The sequence below is a fragment of the Pogona vitticeps genome, chromosome 1, assembly GCF_051106095.1.
Source record: "Pogona vitticeps strain Pit_001003342236 chromosome 1, PviZW2.1, whole genome shotgun sequence".
In the NCBI taxonomy this organism is placed as follows: domain Eukaryota; kingdom Metazoa; phylum Chordata; class Lepidosauria; order Squamata; family Agamidae; genus Pogona; species Pogona vitticeps.
This window is the reverse complement of record NC_135783.1, coordinates 243535149-243558626: the sequence shown is the minus strand read 5'-3', so window position 1 is coordinate 243558626 and position 23478 is coordinate 243535149. Positions and strand designations below refer to the sequence as shown.

Genomic DNA, 23478 nt, shown 5'->3' with positions numbered 1-23478 from the left:
ATATCAAAGACTCTTATCACCGCAATGTTAAACACCCACTGACTGACTTACCAATCAACCATGATCTCTGTATTTGATACCTGTATTTTGATCCCATGTATAAATATTTGCCATGTTATATCTCTTTCCCTTATGTCTGATGAAGTGGAGTTGTCCACGAAAGCTCACATTAAAAAAAATAACAGTATTTAAGGTGTCACCATGTTCTTGTCTTTTTAATTTGTTATTTTATTTTTATTTTTTAATTATGTTTGTTTTTACCTATACTTTTTACCATTACATGACTGTAGGTGGCAGTCTAAGCTTTTCAAACAGAAGACCAGCTCAATAGGGCAGATGGATTCCACTGTCAAAATCAGAATTTGCTCTTAGCTGTAGTTCAGCCAAGGAAACTGGTGGATCTTGGAAACATTAATTTTGGGGGCTATAACTCCCATAATCACCAAACCACTGGCAGTGCTAGTTTGGAGATTCTGGGATTTGTAGCAAAAAAAGTTACTGTTCCAAACTCAATAAGATACGAGGCAAAAACAAATACTAGTGGCAGATGCCAGAAGAAGAGTTCAGTTGGGTGTGATGCTGAGCAGTTGCAGGGCCTGATAGGGACGAAGGGGCTGTCCAGAGAGGAGCTTTTCAGTTGACCTTTTTCAGCAACAACAAAAATGACACACAAAGGTTTTGTGTTTGTTTTTTGGCAACTTTAACAACTAACAATTTTATTTAATGGTTATAGTTGTAGAAGTAGCTGTGTTAATCTGTGCAAGCATTATAAGTTAAAAACAGAATTTAAAAAAAGAGTTTATAAAAAAGACAAAAACATGGTGGCACCTTAAAGACTGACTGTTCTATTTTAATGTGAGCTTTCATGGACAAATCCACTTCCTCAAACATAAGAGATATAACCACAGAGATTGTGGTTAGTTGGTTGGTAAGAAAGTCAATAGGTATTTAACGGTGGAGTGATAACCTCTATGATATATAGGTATATTCCATTGAAGCTTGTGCTGTAAAGGATACAGGAACAGTTAGCCTTCAAGGTGCTACCACATTTTTGTCTTTTTTATTTATTCTTTTATTATTATGTTTTTTTTTTACCTATGATTTTATTTCATTGTCAGCTTTGGTGGATTCAATCCACTTCTATCTCTTCTAATTGTGTTTGTAGAAGTGGACTGGAAGCTGTAGTCCAAAAAAAAAAAAAAAAAAAAAAGACGAAGAAGTAATTTTCAAAGTTCTTACAATTACCCTCACTGAGCTATGAGTGGTTTATAATTCTGATGTTGGAAACAGTTGCCACTTAGCAAGCATCAGCCATATACAACAGAGAAACTATAAGGGAATGCCAGTGAAAGAAACCAAGAAGCACTGTGTTAGTTGGTGTTTCCATACAAATCTGCCCACCGCCAAAGCATTTCAAATAGGATCCCACACTGTCTGTCCCAACCTGGTTCATCTGTTTCATCACACAGTGCCATCCACCATTTTTCTGCAAGAACCAAATCTTCAGGTTGTTCTTAAAAACTCCCAGTGAGGGTGCCAGGTGAATCTCCAGGGGCAAGGTGTTCCAGAGGCAAGGTGCTACCGCTGAGAAGGCCCCGTTTCTAGTTCTCTCCTTCCAGGCCTCTCTCGGGGTCAAGCTCCTCAGCCGCCCACCCTGGCTAGATCGAGTGATACGAGTAGACCTAGGTGGGAGCAGGCGCTCTGTCAGGTATCGAGGTCCTAAACCATTTAGGGCTTATTATTAACAAAGGTTCTTCAGGCAGGCCTTCCCCCCTTCCATTTCTTAATTTCCTATGTCTTACCATCTTGGTCTTTGTTTATCTATGTTGTCTGATATTGTTTGTTTTAAATTTTGTTTTATATTCGGAATGAAAGCAGCCCAGAGTAGATTCATTGAATCTAGATGGGCGGGGTAAAAGCCGGAAAAAATAAATAAATAATAAATAAATAATTTTAAATAACAGTGCATGCAAAATATATCTGAAATGGTATATGTCTATATGACTTCAGAGAGTTAAGAAGACATACTTCATTTTAACAACCTTTAGATTTCTTTTTAAAAGGTGTACATGGTAGCAAAAAGTAAAGTTGGGGGAAGGAGAGAGAAAAAGGCAAAATCCTATTTACATTTAAAGACTAACAGATAACAAATGTCTTATAATAGCCCCACAAAGCCCCTGGGAATGTAAGAAAGTTATGAGGGGAGAAACTGGCATCTAACATAACAAAATGACCCCATAGATTTGAATGAGTCTATGTTGAAGCCAGGCCTTCCAAATACAAGTCCAATAGTGCAGAGTATGTCTGTTGGAACATACTCTCCACTATTTTAAACAGAGATGGGAAAAGTTACTTCTTCAGCCTACTACTTCTAGAGTCCCAAAGCCAACATGGCCAGTGCTCAAACTGATGGAGTAATTCTACATGTTGTAGCCAAAATACTGTAATTAATATTCACATATTTGATTTTGGTACTGGTGGTCCTCTTAGGCTATGATGATTTACATACACAGTGTACTACAAGCATGAAGTCTGACATTTCTACAGGGACATTCTCCACATATCATCATGGCAAAACACAACAACAACAACAATCAAGGTAATTTTCATCAATGTAAAAAATGAACAGACATTGACATTATTTTAACAAAGCTTATACAGTGTATCACTCATATACTTGAAAACAATTTGGAAAGAAAAGGTTACAAAAAGTTACTTGTAACTCCTTTCTCTTATAACTCCTATAAGTGAGATACAATTATCTCTCTTAACAATTTATTAACAAGGATGTTGATATGACATCAGCCGGGTGAGGTAAGTTTATTTTGTACCACAGACAAGTGGTTTATAACCTTCAGATTTAAAAAAAATCCTCAAAGCAGAAATTGGAAAGCATATAATTTTTTAAAATTATTTTTAATTGTTGTGCCATTTATCTGAGTCTTGGCTCAATAACGGTGATAAATAACATTTCGAAAATAAGCTTGTAGCCTCTTCTTATAATGCTGACTGATGTCACCCATAAAAAATTAGAATAGAATGTACAAAAAAATCCAGCTGCCAAAATTCTGGTCGTTATGCCAACTGGCATAACACAATTAGCATAAGTCTTGTTGGTGACATTCCATAATTTAAAAAGTTAGCGTAGACATTTTGTGTTGTGTGCCAAGGACTAAATCCTTAACTTGTGGCAATTTGCCAATGAGATTTAGGCCAATTGTGTGTGAAGGGAAAGACCAGAGACAAGAGGTCTTTCTGGTGGAGCCGTCTCTCCTTAAGACATCTAAAGGGACTCAAACAACCCCACCTCCTACCCCACCCAGAAAGAAAGACCAAGGGGTAGACACCCGAGAGCTGGAGTAGAAGAACATGCGGGAGAAAGGGATATCGCGAGCAGTGGATACCCAAGAGTTAGAGAAAGAGCTGAAAGGGTTAAGTGTGGCTACTCCATATAAGGTTGAAATGGTGGGAAAAGAGGAGAAAGGGCGGGCTCTGGAAGAAGGGGGGTTAGGGGAAATAAATAGAGCCTGGGATAATATCCGGGGTGGTTGGGAAACTGTTTGGATGCAGGACCCATGGACAGGGAAATGGGAACAGGTTCGGGTGCCCAAGGCTGAAGCAGAGCGCCGTAGAAGAAGGGGCTTACCCCAGAGACCTTCCTATTGGAGGAGGAAGATAAGGGAGGAAGATAAGGGAGGAGAAAGAAGCCATTGCCAGAGAAAACGAGGCACGCCGGGCATGGCATCTAGAAGAACTGCAGAAGATGGGGTGTTTTCTGGACCTTGGGGTGACTCACAAGGAGAGGGATCCCCGTTGTGGGGATGGATGGGGGATGAAGAGACCCTCCCATTTTTGAACCAGACCGAACCTGAGTTTGAGAATGTTGATCCAGAACGGGTGATTGCGGGACCTTGGAACGTTGATACGGTTAACCCTTTAGAAGAGAATTTATGGTTACCCTTGCGAGAGCCGTTGCTGGAACAAGAGACTCAAACGAGAACATGTTAAAGTTGGAACCCCGTTGGTTGAGTTAATAAAATGACACAAGTCCTTTTTGTAAAACTGAGCCTGGTGATTTATTTAAGAAAAGGGAAACCCACATAAATGAACCTTCACATAGTGTTATGCGAGCATACAAACTCAATAGGATTTTGGCCAGCATGTATTAAAATGCTGCTGATATCCATTCCAATGACAAGGAAGGTGCCATAAAATTCACAATCTTCTAATTTTTCCAAATTCAATCCCCAAATAAATTGATGTATCTCAGTAAGTAATTCTGATTCACATGAGATACCAGTCTTATTTTGTTTTTGTTTTTCAACTTATAATCATATAACGTCATTCACCCTTTTCAGTAAGATGCCAGAGTAAGCAATTGAGATGGAGTGAGATGATAAATTCTTATTTCTGGGTGCCGTCGCCATTGCTAAGACTGGCTGCTATCATGGCATATTCTACAGCTATCTTTTGTCATATGATTAGTTGTTCTCTCTTACGACTCCACTCTGATGTTATTCATTCAATAAATCCTTTTCCTAACTCTTCCATATTTACTCTCAATTAGAGATGGGCATGAACCACTGAACCAGAGGTTTGTGCTGGCTCATCCTTTTGTCAAACAGGTGTATAGCACTTCAAAGCCCCAGCCCCTCGGCCAAGCACCCACTCAGAGGCAAAAAGGCAGTGAGCCCAGAAGGACCCTCTTTCTAATCAGACTGGGATGAGGCATACTCTGCTTCTAACTTCCCTTTACCCACCACAAATAGAGAAAAAGAGGTGGACATCTTTACTAGTGAGTCTTTTAATTCCACTATCAGTAAATTTCCATTCTCTCATGCTTTTTGAATAAAAAAAAAAGTAATATGCCAAAAAGTTCACATACTTTTGTTTCACTGTCGATGTTTTACTTTGCCTTGCCATCAGAGAATATCTCAAGGCAGGGACACGTTATAGATACGGGCAGTTCAAGACTGGAGCAAAGAGCCTGCACACTTTTGGATGAAGCACCTCATCCATGCAATAGTCCATGAACTGCCCTACTAATGGATAACTTACTGAATTTATATTGGAAAAACCAAAAGTCATTTTCACTATCTTGAGCTTAAAAATATGGAGCATAAAATTTACCATAACTGCATGCTATTATTTCAATGCAAGAAAAGATAAATTCTTACATATACCATGTGAGTGCTACCAGTAGTGGCAATGGTATAATTAACCTACCATATATTTTTAGTTGTGACCTAATTTTGTCATTAGGGTTATGATTTTATTGTATATTTTATTACTTTACAACATATTTGTTTAATATTTTACACATTTTTATGATTTTTATTATACATTTGTTGTTCATCACTCTGTAATCTATTCAGTAAGGGTGATATATAAATGTTTTAAACACATAAATGTTCAGTGTAAATACTTCTTTTCCATGACTCCCGAGTGCCTATAAAACTATTGCTTTTCACAGACCAATGTGCTGATGTACATTCATTTAATGTTACACACTGTTCAAAATGCTAATTCCCTAGAAGGAGAACCAAGTTTAAGAATCAATACTGAAAGGGAAAGAAATTTGTTATCTTAAAACTGACCAGAGGCTTACTCTTCTTGTTCACCATCAGACCACTGCCTTGTTCAATGTTTACTGCATTTGCATTGCAAACATTTGTATTTGTATAGCAACTCTGCAAGTCTATGATTCTTTGCTGTGGATTTCCTGCATTGGCAGCATATTGAATTAGATGTCCCTTGGGACCTTGTCCATCTCTGAAGTTCTTTGTTTCCAGCCTGAGCATGACTTGTCTATTTTGAACTCAGTTTTGTGAGGTGCTAAATCTATATGGTAGCGCTATCTTTTAAAAGGGCATGCATCTAAATACATTTCAAGAAGAATTTACAAACCAGTTTTACACAGGAAGCACGCTGAAAAACAGTGCCCCAGTTGAAATGTAGTACTCTCTTCTGCCTCAGGGATTCATGTCAAATATCTGAAAATTGCATTTTGAAACTGTACTCTCCTGAAGGTCAAATTTCAGGGCTAAAATTTTAGGTAATACTAAAATTTTAGTATTGACAAACTTACATACCTGCTTCACCAAAACCTCTAAACTCTCAGGATGAAACTAAACCATTGGGTTTGTAAATACTGTACATAATTTTATATTCCGTTTCTAATTTCCATTTGTTTCAGTTCTGACTGGTAGTGGGTATAGTCCAATATACATTCTTTCAGACTGAATGGTGTAGAGCAGAGGTCCCTAATCTGCGGCCTGGTGCCAGTCCATGGCCTGAGCCAAACTGGGCCACGGAGACTGACCTCCCACTCCCCCAGCACACGCTCCCCCCTGCACAGCCCCTCTGCACATGTGCACACACGCCTGCATGCTGTGCTGCCATTTGCCCATGCGCACAAGTGTGTGCACTCTAAGCACCGCACTGCCATTTATGCATGCGCATGAATGCGCACACACCCACTTGAGCGCTTCCCCTGCTCCTTTGCACATGCGCACAAGCACACCCATGCAAGAGAGCGCATGCTCCTTCTTGCATGGGTGTGAGCGTGAGGGGGTGCCCTGCCTTCCCCAGCCAGTCTGCAGGGTTAAAAAGGTTGGGGATCCCAGTGTAGAGAACAGAGGTGGAAAGCCAGAAAATTATGTATACAAACTTCGGTAACCTACCCAAAACATAATACCCCACTGAAAATAAAACCTTTCATATAGTTAATGATGTCTTCTATCTGAAGGTTGGGTCATTCTGCGCTCCAAGTGTATGCTAGGTCCAGTTTACAAGGGATACATACATTCAAAGTCGCTCTCACTGTAGCTGCGGCCTTGTTTCTCCTGGTCTCTTAGCACAGACTTGCCAATCAGGTCGCCAAACCGTTCAACAGCCAAGGTCTTGTCCAAATCCTCCTCATCCTCTGGGCCAGAGAACACTGTCTCAACATCCTCACCATCCTACACAGCAGCCAACAGATAATAAGCAGAGCAGATCATTACACAGTGCCTTTATGCAGACCCTTGATACTGAGACACACACAAAGATCATCTCCTTCCTCTGCTCCTTGCCAATAACACCTTCACTCACATTTTATAGCAATGTATCCTCAAAAAAGGTGACACAGGTAAACCCAAGTTCCTCAGAAACCTGGAAATAACAGAGAACTCAAATGACATGATAGGGTTGCCCACCCAGATATCTATTTCAACCTCTGGTCCCACATTTGCTTATACCAACCTTGTTTGCTTTCATCCCCAGACTGTGATTATAGTGAAGTTACAGGACAAACCAGATGTCCGGTTTGGGAGGGTCAAGAGGTTGATGAATAGATTGTATGCAAACTTCTATGTTAAAAAAGGGAAGAGCTTGTGCCCAAAGCTACCCATTCAAGACCTTCCCTCATCATCCTCGGTCTCAAATCTATCTAGGATTAGAGGCTCACAATAACATTTAAACTGTCAAGTTCCTTCCCCTCCCCTCCCCCATTCCAGAAAGCAGAATCCTGTGGTTTCTATACATTGAGAAGAGAGATAAGGTGAAAAGCATAGGGATAAATGTACTTCTAGAGACTGGTAGAACAAGAAATACAGGCCAGAGCCACTGGCTACATTGACTACCTACATATTACATCTGTAGGATACACCTACTGGCTGGCTGGACACCTATTTACAGTTCCCACTCTGTCTCCCATCCTGCCTTATTAGAGGCTGAGTTTCCACCACCAGCTCTGACTCCTGACATGCTCTATGCCAGGCCTTTTCCTTTTAGATGTCAGGCACTCGGCCTTGAATTTTGAGCTCCGTGATCTAGCTCCTTTCTTTCAGGATTCAGTTCTGCCTTTTCCAGTCACCGATTTTCAGTCATGTAGCTATGAGATTTGTCAGATCCGGGCCTTTTTAAGTCTTCAGCTGCAGTCACTGGTTTAAAAAAAAATTCCTGTCAATTTAGCCTGAAATGCTGGTGCCAAGCTGTTGTGGACTCCTCAGTTACCATGGCAACACACTAGGCCCAGCAGTGACAAGTCTTGTCTGAAACAAAACGGGAAGTAAAAGGGGCCTCAGCTGAACAAACCTCCAACACCCACCTCCAGGCAGGGGATGTGTTCCTGCCAGGGCAGGTGGGTATCTGTGTAACTGCCATCACTTCTGAAAATAAGGGCCTCTATGCCGGGTCTTAATTAGAAACAAGGTTCCTCTTCGGAATTTTTTTTCTATGACAAGACTAATCCCTGTCATATATAAAGAGTACCTGAAAGGACGTGAAAAGCCAGCTGCAAGCATCAGTGAGTAAGCACAGACTATCCCACACATCTGATATTATAGAAAAGGGCTTCTAAGGGCAGACAGTGTGTTTTATAGGCATGCTTGGACCTCTGCACTTATACAGGGGGGTGCTGATAAGTATTGAGACTTTCCCAGAAAAAATTGAGCTAGGAAGCTGTAACTGACACACTATTCTACAAATTCTCCCAGAAAGTCAATACACTTGCGACATCTGTCCTGCAGCTTCTTAAGTCCCTGCAAATAAAATTCTTCCGACTGCTGGTGTAACTACTCATTTGCAGCATTAGTTTCCTCCAGAACACTCCCAAATCGTTGTCCCTTTAGGGGTTTTTGGAGTTTGGGGAACAGATAATAGTCAGAAGGAGCCAGGTCAAGAGAATAGGGTGGATGGGACATCACTTGAAAGCCTAAGGAGGTCAGTTTTGCCATTGTTTCATCTGCAGTGTGTGATAAGGCGTTGTCATGCAACAGAATGACACCTTTGGAGAGCTTTCCTCGACGTTTTTCCTTGATGTTTTGCCTCAACTTCGTCAATAAAGCACAGTAATATTTTGCATTGATGGTTGAATCCTGTTGGAGGTAGTCCACCATCAGAACTCCCTTCTTATCCCCAAAAACTGTTGCCATTGCTTCTGCACCAACCTTTGCACTCGGAACATCTTTGGCCTGGGGGAACCACTGTGCCTCCATTCCTTAGACTGTTCCTTTGTCTCAGGATCATAACAGTAGATCCATGTCTCATTACCAGTCACCAGTTTGCCCAGGAAATCTGACTCATTTCTTGCAAAATGTTCCAAAACAGCCACCGATGACTCCAGACGTTTCCTCTTTTGTTCAGTTGTCAAAAGTTTGGGGATCCACTTTGCTGCCAGCTTTCTCATTTTCAAGCCATTGTGGATAATGGCACCAACTCTCTCACGTGATATTTTCAGATATATAACAATACTTTAGGCTGATATTTGGCAGTCCTCCATGTTCATGTCATGGATGGCTTTCACATTTGCAGGCACAGAGACAAAAAACAGGCCTTCCACTGGGTTTCTCACTTTCAACACCAAAATGGCCAGTTTAAAAATTGACAACCCAACATTTAACTGTTGCATATGAAGGGACACTGTCATCCATAGTTTGTGACATTTCATCATGGATCTGTTTTGCACCTTTCCCTTGGAGAAACAGGAACTTGATTATGGTCTTATGGTCTTCCACATTGAACTTTTCTGGAGGTGCCACCATGTTCACTTCGGACAGGAAAATGCAATTTAAGTTAAAATCATAGGTAGTTGATTTTTGCACTGTTGAATATACACAAATTGGCCAATACACTCTGCAATTTATAGTTTCCTAGCTCAATTTGTTCTGGATATGGCTCAATACTTATCAGCACCCCCTCGTAATTTTAGAATTTAAGAATAGCTGTGTAAAGTCATTTTTGGTAGCTCTTGAGAAACCCTATCGGGAAAAGATTCAACATGGTTTGAGGTGCAGGAATGCTAAGACAGCATTACATTCCCTTCTTTTAGAAAATAAACAATGTTGCTATATTAATACAACCAAATACAGCCATTCAAGATTTATTCCATATATAACAAAACTCATATTATATTGCAGGCCCTTGGCAAAGAGTGTCTCAAAGAATCCCCTTATAGAGTAGATCAGTGGCTCCTAAACTTGGGTCACCAGATGTTCTTGGATTGCAATTTCCAGAAGCTTTCACCATCAGCTATGCTGGCCAAGATTTCTGGGAGTTGTAGTACAAGAGCATCAGGTGACCTAAGGTTGAGAACCTCTGGTCTGAGGATGTGGGAAGCAGTTTTGCCATGTTTGAGGCTCCCAGTACCCTGCTTCCCCCACTACATTTTCTGTATGTTAAATTGTCCAGTACAGGGTATTTATTTAGTTAGTTTTTTTAATTCAAAAAGAATTTTTTTAGTGTGGGTGGAGTGCACAAGTTATCCTTCTAGATTCACGAGCAGACACATGCGGTCCTCAGATTTTTGGAGGCTGCTCAACCTTAATAATAATAATAATAATAATAATAATAATAATAATAATAATAATAATAATAATAATAATAATAATAATAATAATAATAATAATAATAATAATAATAATAATGGATGCTTAGACTGAAGAAGCTACTTGGATGAGTAGCAAAAGTTTCAACCTAACAAGAAAGAAGTTATGTTGCCATGAGTCAACTTCTAGATAACCTAACCTGGATGACTGAGAATCTTCACAGAAATAATAATGGATTCAGTGCAATTCTGATTTATAACAACCTTTTCAGGGTTGCCAAGTAGAGAATATTCAGAAGTGGTTTACCGTTCCCATCTTCTGGCAGTGATGTGATAGATAAGGAGAGAGATCATCTAAGAGCTTTGTTCATGAACACGCCCCACCCTCTCAACAGTGTTTTCGAAGAGTGGGGGGGGGTCAACTGGAGCTCTTTTTTTCCATGCTAATTTAACTTAACTCTTCTCAGGATCCAAAATGAGGTAGTTTTTTAAAAGAAATCATTTCTAGATATAAAAGAAAAAATGTTTTAAGGCAGGGATCCGCAAACCGTGGTCCGTGGCCCAGTGCTGGTCCGTGAGCTTCCTGGAACTGGGCTGCGGTGATGGATCTCCCCCACCCCCAGCATGCATGCATGGTGGGCGTGTTGCACTCGGATGTGGGTGTGTCACATGCCCCTCTGCGAGTGTGACACACCCCTCCACGAGTGCGACACACCCACTCGTGAGCACGGGGTGCTCCCCATCCCCACACATGGAGCCATCACCCCCCAACCGGTCCACGGTTCGAAAAAGGTTGGGGACCGCTGCTTTAAGCAACCAGGGACGAACAGAGCACAAAGCCTCAACAAAAAGTGATTTTCACAGTGGTGGACTCACAGCAAATGTAGGAGTCTTATAGTATCTTATTTAAAGAACTATTTCATCTTTAAACTCTACAAAATTCATCTTTAAAGTGCCATAAATTTTTTGTTGAGAATCTGTAATTATGTTCCCTCTTGATACTAAGGGACAGAGTCCTTTTCAGTCACCTGCTGCACAGTAGTGAAGATGCCTCCCAAAGGAGTCATGTTTCCAGCTGCCATCTTAGGTTATATTCTATGGACCGTCATGCAATATTTGCGCCAATATCAACCCTTCTCTTTCATTAGCAGGAACCCAGTAAGTCTGAGGCGTGGCATAACCTGTGGAGAAAGAACAGAAGAACTTACAATAGAGATTGGCGAGAGTGTGTGGCTAATAATTGTGACAAATAAGACCTAGTGGAAATTAAGAACCACTGTTCAGAATCATGTGACACCCTTATGCAAGACACAGAGTTCTAAATTAATTATGAGAGCTCAGAAAAGTGACCTGGGGATTGCTGCAGACAGCTCAAAAACCAGCTTGGCTCAGGTTGCATACAGCTAAGTGTCAGGATGTAAAAGGAATGGTGTGTAGCACAATAATAATGATGGTCTAATAATGTCCTTCTCTGGAGAGTCATGTGCCATCTCAGTCAGCGATCTCAGAAAAAAGGGGGAGGCTCACTGGAGAAGGTGAAATAAGGTGGAAAATCCACTCAGTGACTGACTAAATTGAGGTCGGTGAGAGCAAAGCAAAGTGAGATGACAGAACAGCTGTTTGCACATAACAAACAGTAGAGGAAAGGAAAATAATTAAAGGGTTAAAAGGAAGCCATTTATAGCTAATCAAGAAAGCATAGCTGAGTAATCCCTCCATTTGCTATTTACGTAATCCCTACGTAGCTTTTGGGTCTCACTGAGCAGTAACTTGTCTCTTAATAGCCCTCTTGGGATTTTCTGACTTCTCTTCAAAATAGCTGGACAAAGTAGACTGTAGATAGCACTGCTTCCTTCTTACTAGATTTAAATAGGAGTTATGGGAGTGTTTGGTTTCCCACCTCGGTTTTTTTTTTAAACTCAGCTTCAGCTTCAGGTGCTGGTCAATTTTTAATATGCATCCGTGCCAATAGATTAGAGGGTGTAAATTAACAGTATCACCAGATGGACTGTTCTTCTCTAGGACAATCCATAAACGTGTGTGAAGTGTTCTAAAATTGTCCCATAGCAATGAGATGGGGGTAACAAAAAGGCAATTTAAATTCATTGTGCAGATCATGGATTAGTGTGTAAAGAAACAAATGATATTCAATAAACACAACTAATTAAATACATATACTTTTCGGTTTTCAAACTACTAACACAAATCAGAAGGTGATTTGGAGTTCTTGGACAAGCCTTGAAAACATCACTTCAGAACAAATTTATTATGTCTAGAAGCTCACTTTAGGGCATAACTATACATAGAAAATCTACTTTTGTATTAGTTTTGGCATGACTGAAATCGAATTAAAAATCTCCATCTACATGATGTACAACTAAGCATGCAGATTTTGGCATGCCTGGGGGTCTTAAACATCCACTTTGGGGTTGTTTATTTTGAATCCATTTCGGTTGCACTTTGTTTTATTAATATGGCATGTGTGATTGCTTGTGTCAGAGTAAATAGTGTCTGTGGGGTCTGCAGAGTTTGCCAAGTATAATGGGTTTGGGTTTCCAGTCCAAACTCTTCCTTTTTTCCCTGTATCTATTTTAGCACTGCACCAATCTAGCACGATGCCAGTTCAAAACTTATAGTATTTTAAAATTTTAAATATTAAAAACTGATTTGTCAACTATGACAATTCTTAAAGAACGAAGTACAGAGGAAATGCCTGTTGAAGTAGTTGTGGGATGTGTGTTATCAGCTGCTAATGCTTGCTTTGCTGCACAAAAGCTGTTGAGTCTGGCATCAACGTCTCAAGGCAAGCAAGTTCTGCCTCAAGAACAGGGTGAAGAATTAAGTTCCTGATACAGAGCAAAAACCAGGAAAACAAGGACCCAGAATGCTGAAAAAGCACATAGCTTACCATCAGACTAAAAGTTCTTCCCAATGGATACACACACTGAGACAAAACTCACATGATCTTTAAATCAATTTCTAAAAATCCAAACCAGCTCCCAATTTAATTCAACTGTGTAGTTGTACCCTAACTACAGTGGTGCCTCGCTTAACGATTACCTTGTTAAATAATGAAACCGCTTGACGATGAAGTTCGATCGCAAAATGATGTTCTAATAGGGAAAAATCACTTGACGATGATTTTTCCCTATTAGAAAAAAAAATCGGGAACCGATTTTTCACTAGACAACGATTTTAAAACAACTGATCGACAGCTTTAAAATGGCCACCTGCTGTGCAAAATGGCTCCCTGCTGTGATTTAGGATGGATTCCTCGCTTTACAGGCACAAAAAATGGCTGCCCTATGGAGGATCTTCGCTGGACGCTGAGGTATTTAGCCCATTGAAACGCATTGAACCGTTTTTCAATGCATTTCAATGGGCTTTTTTGTTTCGCTTGACGAGGATTTTGCTTAACAGCGATTTCAATGGAACAAATTATCCTCGTCAGGTGAGGCACCACTGTATCGTAGCAAATCCATGGCAAATCTATTTCCAAAATGACTAACTGCAAGACAAATGCCACTAACTCCATTTTAAATTGCCCCTGAATTAACAGATGTAGCAGTGTCTTTAGCTTTTGACGGAACTCTTTCTCATAAATGGTCCTCAGAGATGTTTCAAAATGCTAATGACTGGCTGCTCAGGACAGGGCTTGTTCATAGCTGAGTGCTGTATTTTTCCTAGTGATATGGCCTTGATTGTTTTAAATTGGTGTGTTTTTTTCAAAATTTCATTCAGCAGTATCCTATTGAGCTTCTACTGAACAAAAAATCCTGCCAGTAGACCAACATGGGATCTTGCTGATTGCACAATCATAAGCTGTGTACAAGCAAAATCAGATTTTCGGCAAGGATATCACAGCTTCATGGAGAGCACTGCTGATACAATGGTAATACTTCCACAAGTGCTCTCTCATTTGGATATGATGGTGTGATCTTGCATGACTATAATGATGGGACTTTCCACTCCACAGAAGATCAGCCGGACACCAATCATTCCATATTTATAGTTGGTCTTGTCCTGCTTTAATTGTATTCTTGTATTCTTCTTTATATTATTATGAGTTTCTTAAACCCTAGGGAAAAGGTGTGATATAAATGCAATAAATAGATAAGTAAATAAACTAAGAGGCAGCTGCAGAGCAAGTAGTTAAGTTTAACGGCACTCATTGATATCTTTGTCATGGTGCCCCGATTCTAGAATGCCCTCTCCAAAAAAGGTACAAGTGCCACCAACATACACATTTCTGGTGAGAGATCAAGACTTTTCTATTAAATCTATAATTTTCAATGGCTATACTTTTTCCATCTGTTTATAATTTTTAAAGTATTTTGCTGTCTTAATCCCTAACTGCTATGAGGGATATTGGCTTACTAAATGTATACTGTATATTATTTAAGTCATGTTATATTTATTTGACACCATTTATTTAACACCATTTATTTGACACCACTTAGAAATATGCTAAGCAATAAATATATATATATATATTAAAAAGAGCAAGGATATGTCATCAGTCTTCTATCCACATAGGTTATTTTGGGTAGTAACTCTCAAATCATATTTCTTAACTTTCCCTTAGATAAATATCTAGCAACCAGTATAATTTTGTATAACAACAGCATATAACTTTTTTCTGACTCTGATGTTAAATCTGCTTCTAAATCTATTTTAGTAATACTTTACCAAATATTCTTAATATAATGTTATTACTGTAATTTGTTTAGTATTTGAATAATCTACTGTTTTTAGCTTTAATATTATGTTTTAATGATGTAAGCCATCTTGGATCTTTTCTTTGGAGAAGGGTAGGATAAAAATCTTTAAATAAATAAATAATATTGGCATAGCCCATCCCATCTGTTGAGAAAGGAAGTCTTGAGATTGGATTAATGCACTCAGGCAGGTTTTGTGAAATTCTCTTGTGCCCTTGAGAAACTGAACTTAACACCTACAATCTTGACAGGTTTAGGGAAGCATGTACATTTTACTGGCAATGAGAAATCTATTACCTGTTAATCTGAGAATATCCATTGTACATGAATGCATGACTCTATACAGGTCTATCAAGCCCATAGTTGACATTTCTAGCTCACAGTAATTCTACAGAATCTCAAGCAAAGGTCTTTATACGTCCTCCTATTTGAGATCCCAAAGGTATTAGGACTGAATCTAGGACTTCCAGCATATGAACAACTGCATCTCTACTTCTAATGCCAAACTTGTTTTGTCCAGTGCCGATACCATTGCAGCAGGGTTTCCCTCGCAAACAAGGCAGTGGCTTCAGTACACCTAGCTTATTAGCTATTAACAGGCATATTTGTTTGTAATGGGGGAATAAATATACAGACATACTTACAAATAACACTTCCTAAAAAAACCCCAGCTAAACAAGGTCTTATGTTCAAGGACCATCTTGCCAGTCCCCACTTGTATGATCTGTCATTGAGTTATGTATGTATTGTTGACACTTAACAGATCATGAACTTGTTTTCAGTACCACATTTCAAAATGCCTTTGAATATGTGCAAAGCATTCTTCCCTTTCTACTGAAAAAAATTCTTTCTGACAAACTGTCATGGATCTACCTCTTCTTTTCACACATTTGTATTGATGTATTTAATTACAGTGACAACCATATGAGACCAGATACATGTGGAGAATGTCTGCTGGTCAAAGAATGCAAGAAGCTATGTTGGCTATGAGGGGGAAAAAGAGAGAGAGCAGAATTTCTATACTTTCATGAGATCAATCAAAAGGGCAATTATGTACAAACTTTGAAGTGTTACCTGTTAAGAAGCATCTCAATATCACTTGATTATTTGTTTGTTTCTTTGTACATATATACTATTTTACCCTGCTTTCTCTTTAAAAAGATTCAAGGACGCTTACATCAGTAAAATGCAATATTTAAAGCTAAAAACAGTAACTATATGAATACTAAAAAGGATCAAACAAATACCACACTAAAAATGGTAAACAAAAGCAACACCAAAAACACATTAAAAGCAGTAAGACACGACAATCCATTTAAAAAAACTACTCAGGCATCCTGTCACTAAGGGAAAGCTCTTTTCTCTTCTGGAAGGACACCAGTGAGGGCAACCTAGCCTCCTGAGGGAGGGTGTTCCAAAGTGTAGGAGCAGTGACAGAGAAGGTCCTCTTCTGTATCTCCACCAAACATACCTGTGAATGTGTAGGGAATGAGGGAAAAGTCTCTCCTGGTGATCTTAACAGCCAAGCAGGCTTATACAGTAAATGGAGATGCAGTCCTTGAGATAGCATGGTAGTGGGGAGATTTAAAACAGCCAGGAAACTCCCTGCTTTGATTTGTACAGAACAGGCACAAAGTGAAAAAGAATGCAAAAACCAGGCTTGATGAAGCATTAGCTGGATGTATAATGGAAATATGGGTGTTTAGGTAGCATTAGATGATAGCCAGGCAGATCTGGGTTTGAATTTCCACTTAGTCACAAAGCTTACCATACGACTTTGGGCCTGTCACTACCTTTCAGCCTCAAAACGTTGTAGTGGGGTAAAGTAGAGGGCACCTTGTGTGTTATCCTAAATTTACTGGAAGAAGTGAAGGATAAAAATGTAATAAATAGCCATCAACTGCTGAAAACACTGCCAGGCAAACAAAATGCCTCACAATACTAGACTACGTATCCATCTCTACACTCATTGGCATGGAGTATCAATTGGATACAGAACAGAAATGTGGATGTCTAGCTAGTAGGCAGCAAGGTTGTTTAGCTAGTTCTGCAGGGATTTCGGAAAACTTTTGAAAACTTTCTCATCCCTACATTACCATTTAATAGGAGATACTAAGAATTGAATCTGGGACTTTCTGCATGTAAAATATCTGCTTTGCTGTCATGGCTCTGGCCCATCTATTTGGACACTGAAGTATCTGCTTCATAAGGATCCTTGCCTAACCCAATCATGGCAGTTCAAGATTTCAGTAATTTTATGGCAGTGACTGCAGCAGGCATTTGATCTGCCCATTTCCCTTTCTTTTCTTCAGGTCATATGTGGAAATGAGAGTGTTCAAGAACATAATAGGAAGAGAGGAAAATGGGCAAAGTAGAAGAAAGTTGTAATAGCTGTACATGAATCTGAGGAAGGGTCATATAGTACAGAGTTTCTGGGATTATGGTCTAGAATGGAAGAGGCTGGAAAGGTGTAAAAGCTGAGGTAGGATCAGTAGAGAGAAGAGTGGCAGAGTAAGGACTACTGTGAGAAGCAATAGCAACAGAGATTCCATCTGTGAGTCAGACTGAGTCTTTTGGATTTTGCTTCACTTATGGCTAGGAACTGGAGACAGAGATGCCAACTTTTTAGTAGCAGGGCTTCTGTATCATGACAAGCAGAAATTGAGCAAGTTAACTTTCTTCCATCTGCACGCTGGACAAAGCTTCACCACCTGAATTTTTGTTTCTCATGTAGCTGTTCAAAAATCAGCAACCTTTGTTGAGAGTGATTGACAAGGAGATCAATCTATTACAACCAGGTGTTGTGGTCATTTTCTTTAAAGGCTGCTGTTAATGAGCCAGATGGGCCACTAGCCTAACAAATAAATCAGTGCTGAATTCTTTCCAGCTTTTCTGATGGTGCGCCTTACTCTCCTGCCAATCAGAATCATTTTACTAACCACTCAAGTGGCTCTATTTGCCTATCTGTCCCCTCTTTACAACCAGACCAGGGTGCTTTGGTGGCCTGCATTTTACTGTCTTTACAAACATACGCACCCTGTTAAATGTAATGAAGATACATCTCGTAACTGAAGCTTATTTGAACTATTGCAATAAACAAGGAAATGCAAGAGGAGGAAGAGGACGACAGATTTGATTAGAGACATACGTCATTCCCAAATGATAGGATGTTGGCGCCAAAGGAGACCAGCAAAGAGGGACTGAATTCTGTACCCTGTACAGCAAATTTGAAGACAAGAGTTCAAGGTATCTCATAGTGTATACCCAATGTTCAAACTCTTGCCTGAGGAGTGGGGCTTGGGGCTCAAGGTTACAGTGGGGAACCAAGGAAATATAACACAAGCACAATGTGAAGTAATATCAAACATAGTACAGAACTGGAGGCATGATCTGCACAAAAAACAGTGAGAACTTCTGTGTTAGGCTCACTGTGGCATGTCTGTATTTATGGGTATAGTTGTTCACTGCTGTCAAATCAAAACTGACTTATAGCAGCCCTATTTGAGTTTTCAAGCTATTTAAGGAATGGTTGTACTAGTTCCATCCCCCCTCCTCCCCATGACTTTCAATGGTTAAGCAGGATTCAGACCAGATCTCCTGAGTCCTAGCTCCTCACTCTATCCACTAAACCACACTGGGTACGCATGGATATAGCACTACTGGTTAATTATTGTTAGCAATAATTGGACCTCACACGACCAGTCCGCCAGCTCTCTTCAGACAGAATCTTAGGTCACTGATCTCAGATGTTGCGACCTCTGGTGAGGAAAGCATACTCTATATGTGATTGGGGGCACTTCCCCCTGTATTATTCAAATATTCTACATCTGAGCCTTGCCACTAAAAACAGCCTCCAAGGCTGAATTTCAGTCATAAAATCCTCAAGGAAACCAAGAAGATGTTCATTCTTTGCACTTGAGTTTGCTGATACTTGTCACATGCTCTGGAGGCTGTACGTTCTGGAAGGACACTACTGGCATTTCCTGTGGGCACAATAGTAGTTGCATAGATTACAATGGGGAGGGGGGTCACACACACACACACACACACAAACACACACACACAGAGTCTGTTCAGACTGGGTTGTTTTTTTCCTGCTGGATTCACCGAAAGGCACATAATGCATGCACATATCCTGCCGTGTCCTCTGTTGCCCTGACAAACGCTCGGGGTGCCTTTTCTTGCAGGAAAGATTCCACACACTGCAGTCCAAACTCTTGTGCCTACCACACACAGAAGAGATGAAGGAGAGCTCGTCTGAACAGGCTCTCCTATGAGATTCATGCCCGGGGAACCGGGATCTCTGCTGCTCTGCCCCTGGCCATGCTAGGGACATGACGAAGATGCTGGACCCGGAGGAGATGGATGGAGGCGGGGTGGGGGGTGGGTGGGGAAGGCAGCCGGGCTCGCTACACTGTACCTCGCAGCTGCTGAGAAGGAGAGCTCCTTGCCTCCAGCCAGGGGTCCACAGGATGCTGGCGGCGGCGGCTGGCCTCCTCTTGCCCTCTCCCCTGCCGCTGGCGATCGCTCAACATGTGTCCATTGCCCAGCTAGCGGCTCAGGTGGGGCGGCGGTGTGCCAGGCAGCACCTCTACCTCCTCCTTAGCCGCCGCCGCCGCCGCCGCCTCCTCCTCTTCAGTGCAGCAGCTTCCTGCTCCTCCTGCAGGCAGCCATCCGCCACGACTGCCTCCCCGTAGAGACCAGCCGTACATTGGCTGCTCCGGTTCCCTTATTTAAAATGCTGTGTGGCGAACGGCGGGGCTATGAGTCACTCGCTGCTTTTTGCCGGAGCCAGCGGCACCAGCGCGAGGGGCTAATCTCTGGCTGGCCGGGGAGGCGCGGCGGGCGGGGGAATAGGACGCCAACTCGCCTCCCTTGGCACAGCATCCCTGGCACCTCCACGCCCAGTTCTCTTGGCACCGGCGCTAACCTCTTCTGCACACACGTTGTGACTAATATTTTGCTTCTTCACAGCCAGCCTCCCAGCTTCACACGAGACTTCGTGGCTTAGATTGCAGTGCGTTGCAGCCCAACGGCTTTGAAATTGAAAAAATCAGGAAGTCCACCATTTCATTCTTGGCTCTGCTGGGAATTCACTAGCACTTCCTTACCTTTTTTGGGCGGCTTGTGACGGGCGAAGGGGGCGCCGAAACTGGCAGGTGAAACGCCGCATTTTTCTCGTTCATCCTCCAGTGAGCTCAGATCGGCAAACATGGCTGTCCTCCACCACTGCACATTATCCTTACCACAACCCTATGAAGTAGATCAGGATGAGAGAAAGAGGCTGGTCCAAGATATCCAAGTGAGTTTCATGGCTTGGTGTGGGCTAGAATGCGAATCTCCTACTCTACCGACTGCACAACACGCACACATTCTCACACTCTTCTCTCTCCCCCCCCCATCAAGACTCACCATCTGCAAGATAGGGAATAATACTACTAACTCACCTTGCAGGATTATTGTAGGGATCGCAACTAGAAAATATGTGCGGAGCTCTTTGAGTACTTGAAAGCATGATAAAGAGGTTAGATATTGTTCTCAGCATAAAATGTTTGTTGATTTTATTCTTGTAAGTAACTTTAAGTGACTTCAAATGCATCCAGCATTTTCTGCCTCAGATGCCAAAATAACATGACTGCCTTGGATGCTATGTTTTGTGAATTAAGGAGGCAGGTGTTTACCATTCTGCTTCAGGAAGCAAAATATCTTGGGCTGGCCCTGATAACATGTTGATTGCTAATCTTATAGTCTGAATAAACCATGCATCAAAAAGAATCCTTGTGCTATGCAGTACACAAAGAAACAGTTCTGCCCTCTCCAAAATTAGACCTGATCAAATTACCATCAGCTATTTTCTCAAAAGTGTATTAACATGAACGACAGAAGCAACTGTTGGTGGTGGCCTGTAATGACTCACCCATAAGGGAAGGCTTTGATATGAAGAATTAGAATTTCTCTGCTGAAGAAAGGAAAGCAAAAAACATTTAATCTGTTTATTGGGCAAAACATATATTTCTATTAATGATTCTAAGTTCTGTAAGGACCAGGAAGCATCATTCGCTCACCCCCACTGAGTTTTATTAGTTTATGATCCTTTCTGTTTTTTTCACAGAGATCATGATATGGCTTGTTTAGACAAACCATAGACAGCATACAGTATTATATTATTTTTCAGCATGGTTCTTTCTATGCTCGGCCTGTTGATTTTCAGTCATTTGCAAATGATGCTACTCAAAGCCATCCTTTCCATCAGGCAGAGCAAAGCAACCACCTCTACTAGCTTAGTGAGTAGAGAGAGTGGCAGCAACCTCTGTTCTTCCTGAGCCTCCTTCTTTCATACGTAGAAAGCAAGTGTTTCACATGGTCCAAAATGGGAAACATAAACAGGATTCCTGCCTCAGGAATGATGGATATGCTGTCCTTTTGCCTGTGCTGATGTATTATGATTCAAACGGAGCTCAGTTGGCTTCTGTATATGAAATGGATATACAGTAGATCTTATCTTCTCATTAGCCTCAGGTAGCCAAAACCTTTTAGTTGGCCCTGACTATAGTACCAATAACTCTGTTTCCATTGTAGTCTTATATTCTGTGATGAATTACTGTCAAGTGAGCCATTTATGCTTTCATTTAAAACACACATAATTTAGTAACTCTTAAGTTATTGATTCTTAAGAAATAATTATGGCTTACAACAGAATTCTGGCATATTTTAAATTTTAGGCCCTGTGTGAGTGTGAGGCCCAGGGTAAATGGCTTTCTTGCCCTGCTCATGATAAGCCCTGTACCAGTTAAAGGAGAATATAGAAGAATGACTCACTATAATTATTATGAGCATAGATGAAATAAAAATAACAAGGCTGAAGAAATAGCTTGGCTTTGATTAGCAACTATAAATCCTAACCAATGTTTCAGGCATGAACAACTGATGAGAGGACTTTAAAGTACAAATTTAAGAAAGCACTGTCCTGCTGACTTAAGATGCTTAATGCTTTGCAAAGGGATACTGAGTTGGATAACCCTTGACCTCCTACTGACTTTCATTAGCTAATACATTAGTGTTTAAGGAGCTCAATACGAAGCCGCTATGAACCCACAGCAAATGTCTGAATAATACAAAAAACTCTAATATAACTGGATTCACCTACACACAGCATGACTTTGTTTATGCCTGTACATATCTTGACATTGTTTGTTTGTTTGAAAAGTGTCTTTTTTTAGGGTGCATAGTGAAGGGAACTGCCTTGGTTGTTCAGTAGAACTGAAAGAAAAATTTAAAAGCTATTTGTAAAACTTTACTAGCAGATGGCCAAAGCATTCAAGATATCTGGCAGTCCAAGATTTTTCACCCAGACCAATTTTCTCTCGTACTAGGAAAGCAATACTGGGGCTTAGACACTACTGGAAACAAAAGATGATTCTGGACTGCAGCAAGCTGTGGCTCCAGTTAAGACTCTGAACACAGTGATAAAAGGCCAAACCTGGATCACTATGCAAAACCTGTCTAGCATGAAACTTTCCATTGACTTCTGTACATAAAGAACTACCTTCGCCAGAACTAAATTAGCCCATTGGAAGCGTGTTTGCTTCACAGTCGAGATCTGAGATTCAATCCATGGGCATTTGCCACAGAAGGACCTCAAGTCTGACAAAATATGAAACTGTAACCAAAAGGTAAGAGTTATCAGAAGGCCAACACTAGGAACTTCTATGAAAAAGATTCTGCAGGGTTACTTTTAGGAGCTCTGCTTTTATCAAGGCCCATCCGGAAGTGCTCTTACAAGGAATTACTGTACCTAAATAAAAGGGAACTTCAGGTTTCCTGTGAAGCAGCCACTTTATCAAATGAAAGGTAACACTAATCTGTTAGTGCCGCTCTATATTTCTCTGTATGTCAACAGAAAAAAGTTTACAGGATACATATTCTTAAAATTTGGGATGCTGGAGTTTCAAGTCTGCTTATAGAGCAACTGAGGTATTTTCAGCACCTCCACAGGGTATTATTCTCGATACTTCACACATCCCTATGATGTAAAGAGAGCCTGGTTGGAATTCATCTCGAATTACTCCTTAGATTGGAGGCTTTGCTACCTCCTGTGCCTCTTATTACTGGAAGTGACAGGATGAGGGCATTGTCACTTTATGAAGGCTGGGGACTACAGGATTTTCGGGTGCCCTGTCGTGGTGGGGTGCCACTGGGAGGTTGGCATGTCTTCACGTCGCACATAACATTTATTGCAGGTTTGGCTGTTCCGCGAGTATTTCCCCACCACCGCAGGAAAAAGGAGTGGAAAGTTTGGAAATGTGAAGGTACAGACACGCTCTAGACACAAAGGCCAACGAGCCCCGTTTAAAACCTCAAAAAAAAAAAAAAAAAAAAAAGACGACGTTGCGGTAAGATAAAAAGAGGACTACCAAGGACACAAGACTGGGGGCAGCACCGCTTCTCTGCAGT

General features: G+C 40.9%; 1 protein-coding gene across 2 annotated transcripts in view; it reads right to left on the bottom strand.

Annotated features, from left to right (window-relative positions):
• SLC4A3 (solute carrier family 4 member 3) overlaps window positions 1-20424 on the bottom strand; it is a 54446-nt gene extending 34022 nt beyond the window's left edge. The window contains exons 1-3 of one of the 2 annotated variants that reach the window (XM_078383477.1): window positions 20136-20424; window positions 11335-11487; window positions 6806-6962 (exon numbers count right to left, since the gene is read on the bottom strand). In XM_078383477.1, coding sequence (XP_078239603.1) covers window positions 6806-6962; window positions 11335-11388 — 211 coding nt within the window. In that variant the 5' untranslated portion in view covers window positions 11389-11487; window positions 20136-20424. Of the gene's footprint in view, window positions 1-6805; window positions 6963-11334; window positions 11488-19444; window positions 19580-20135 lie in introns of those variants that run through there. The other variant, XM_020792061.3, reaches the window with a different exon arrangement.
• Window positions 20425-23478: the final 3054 nt, after the last annotated feature.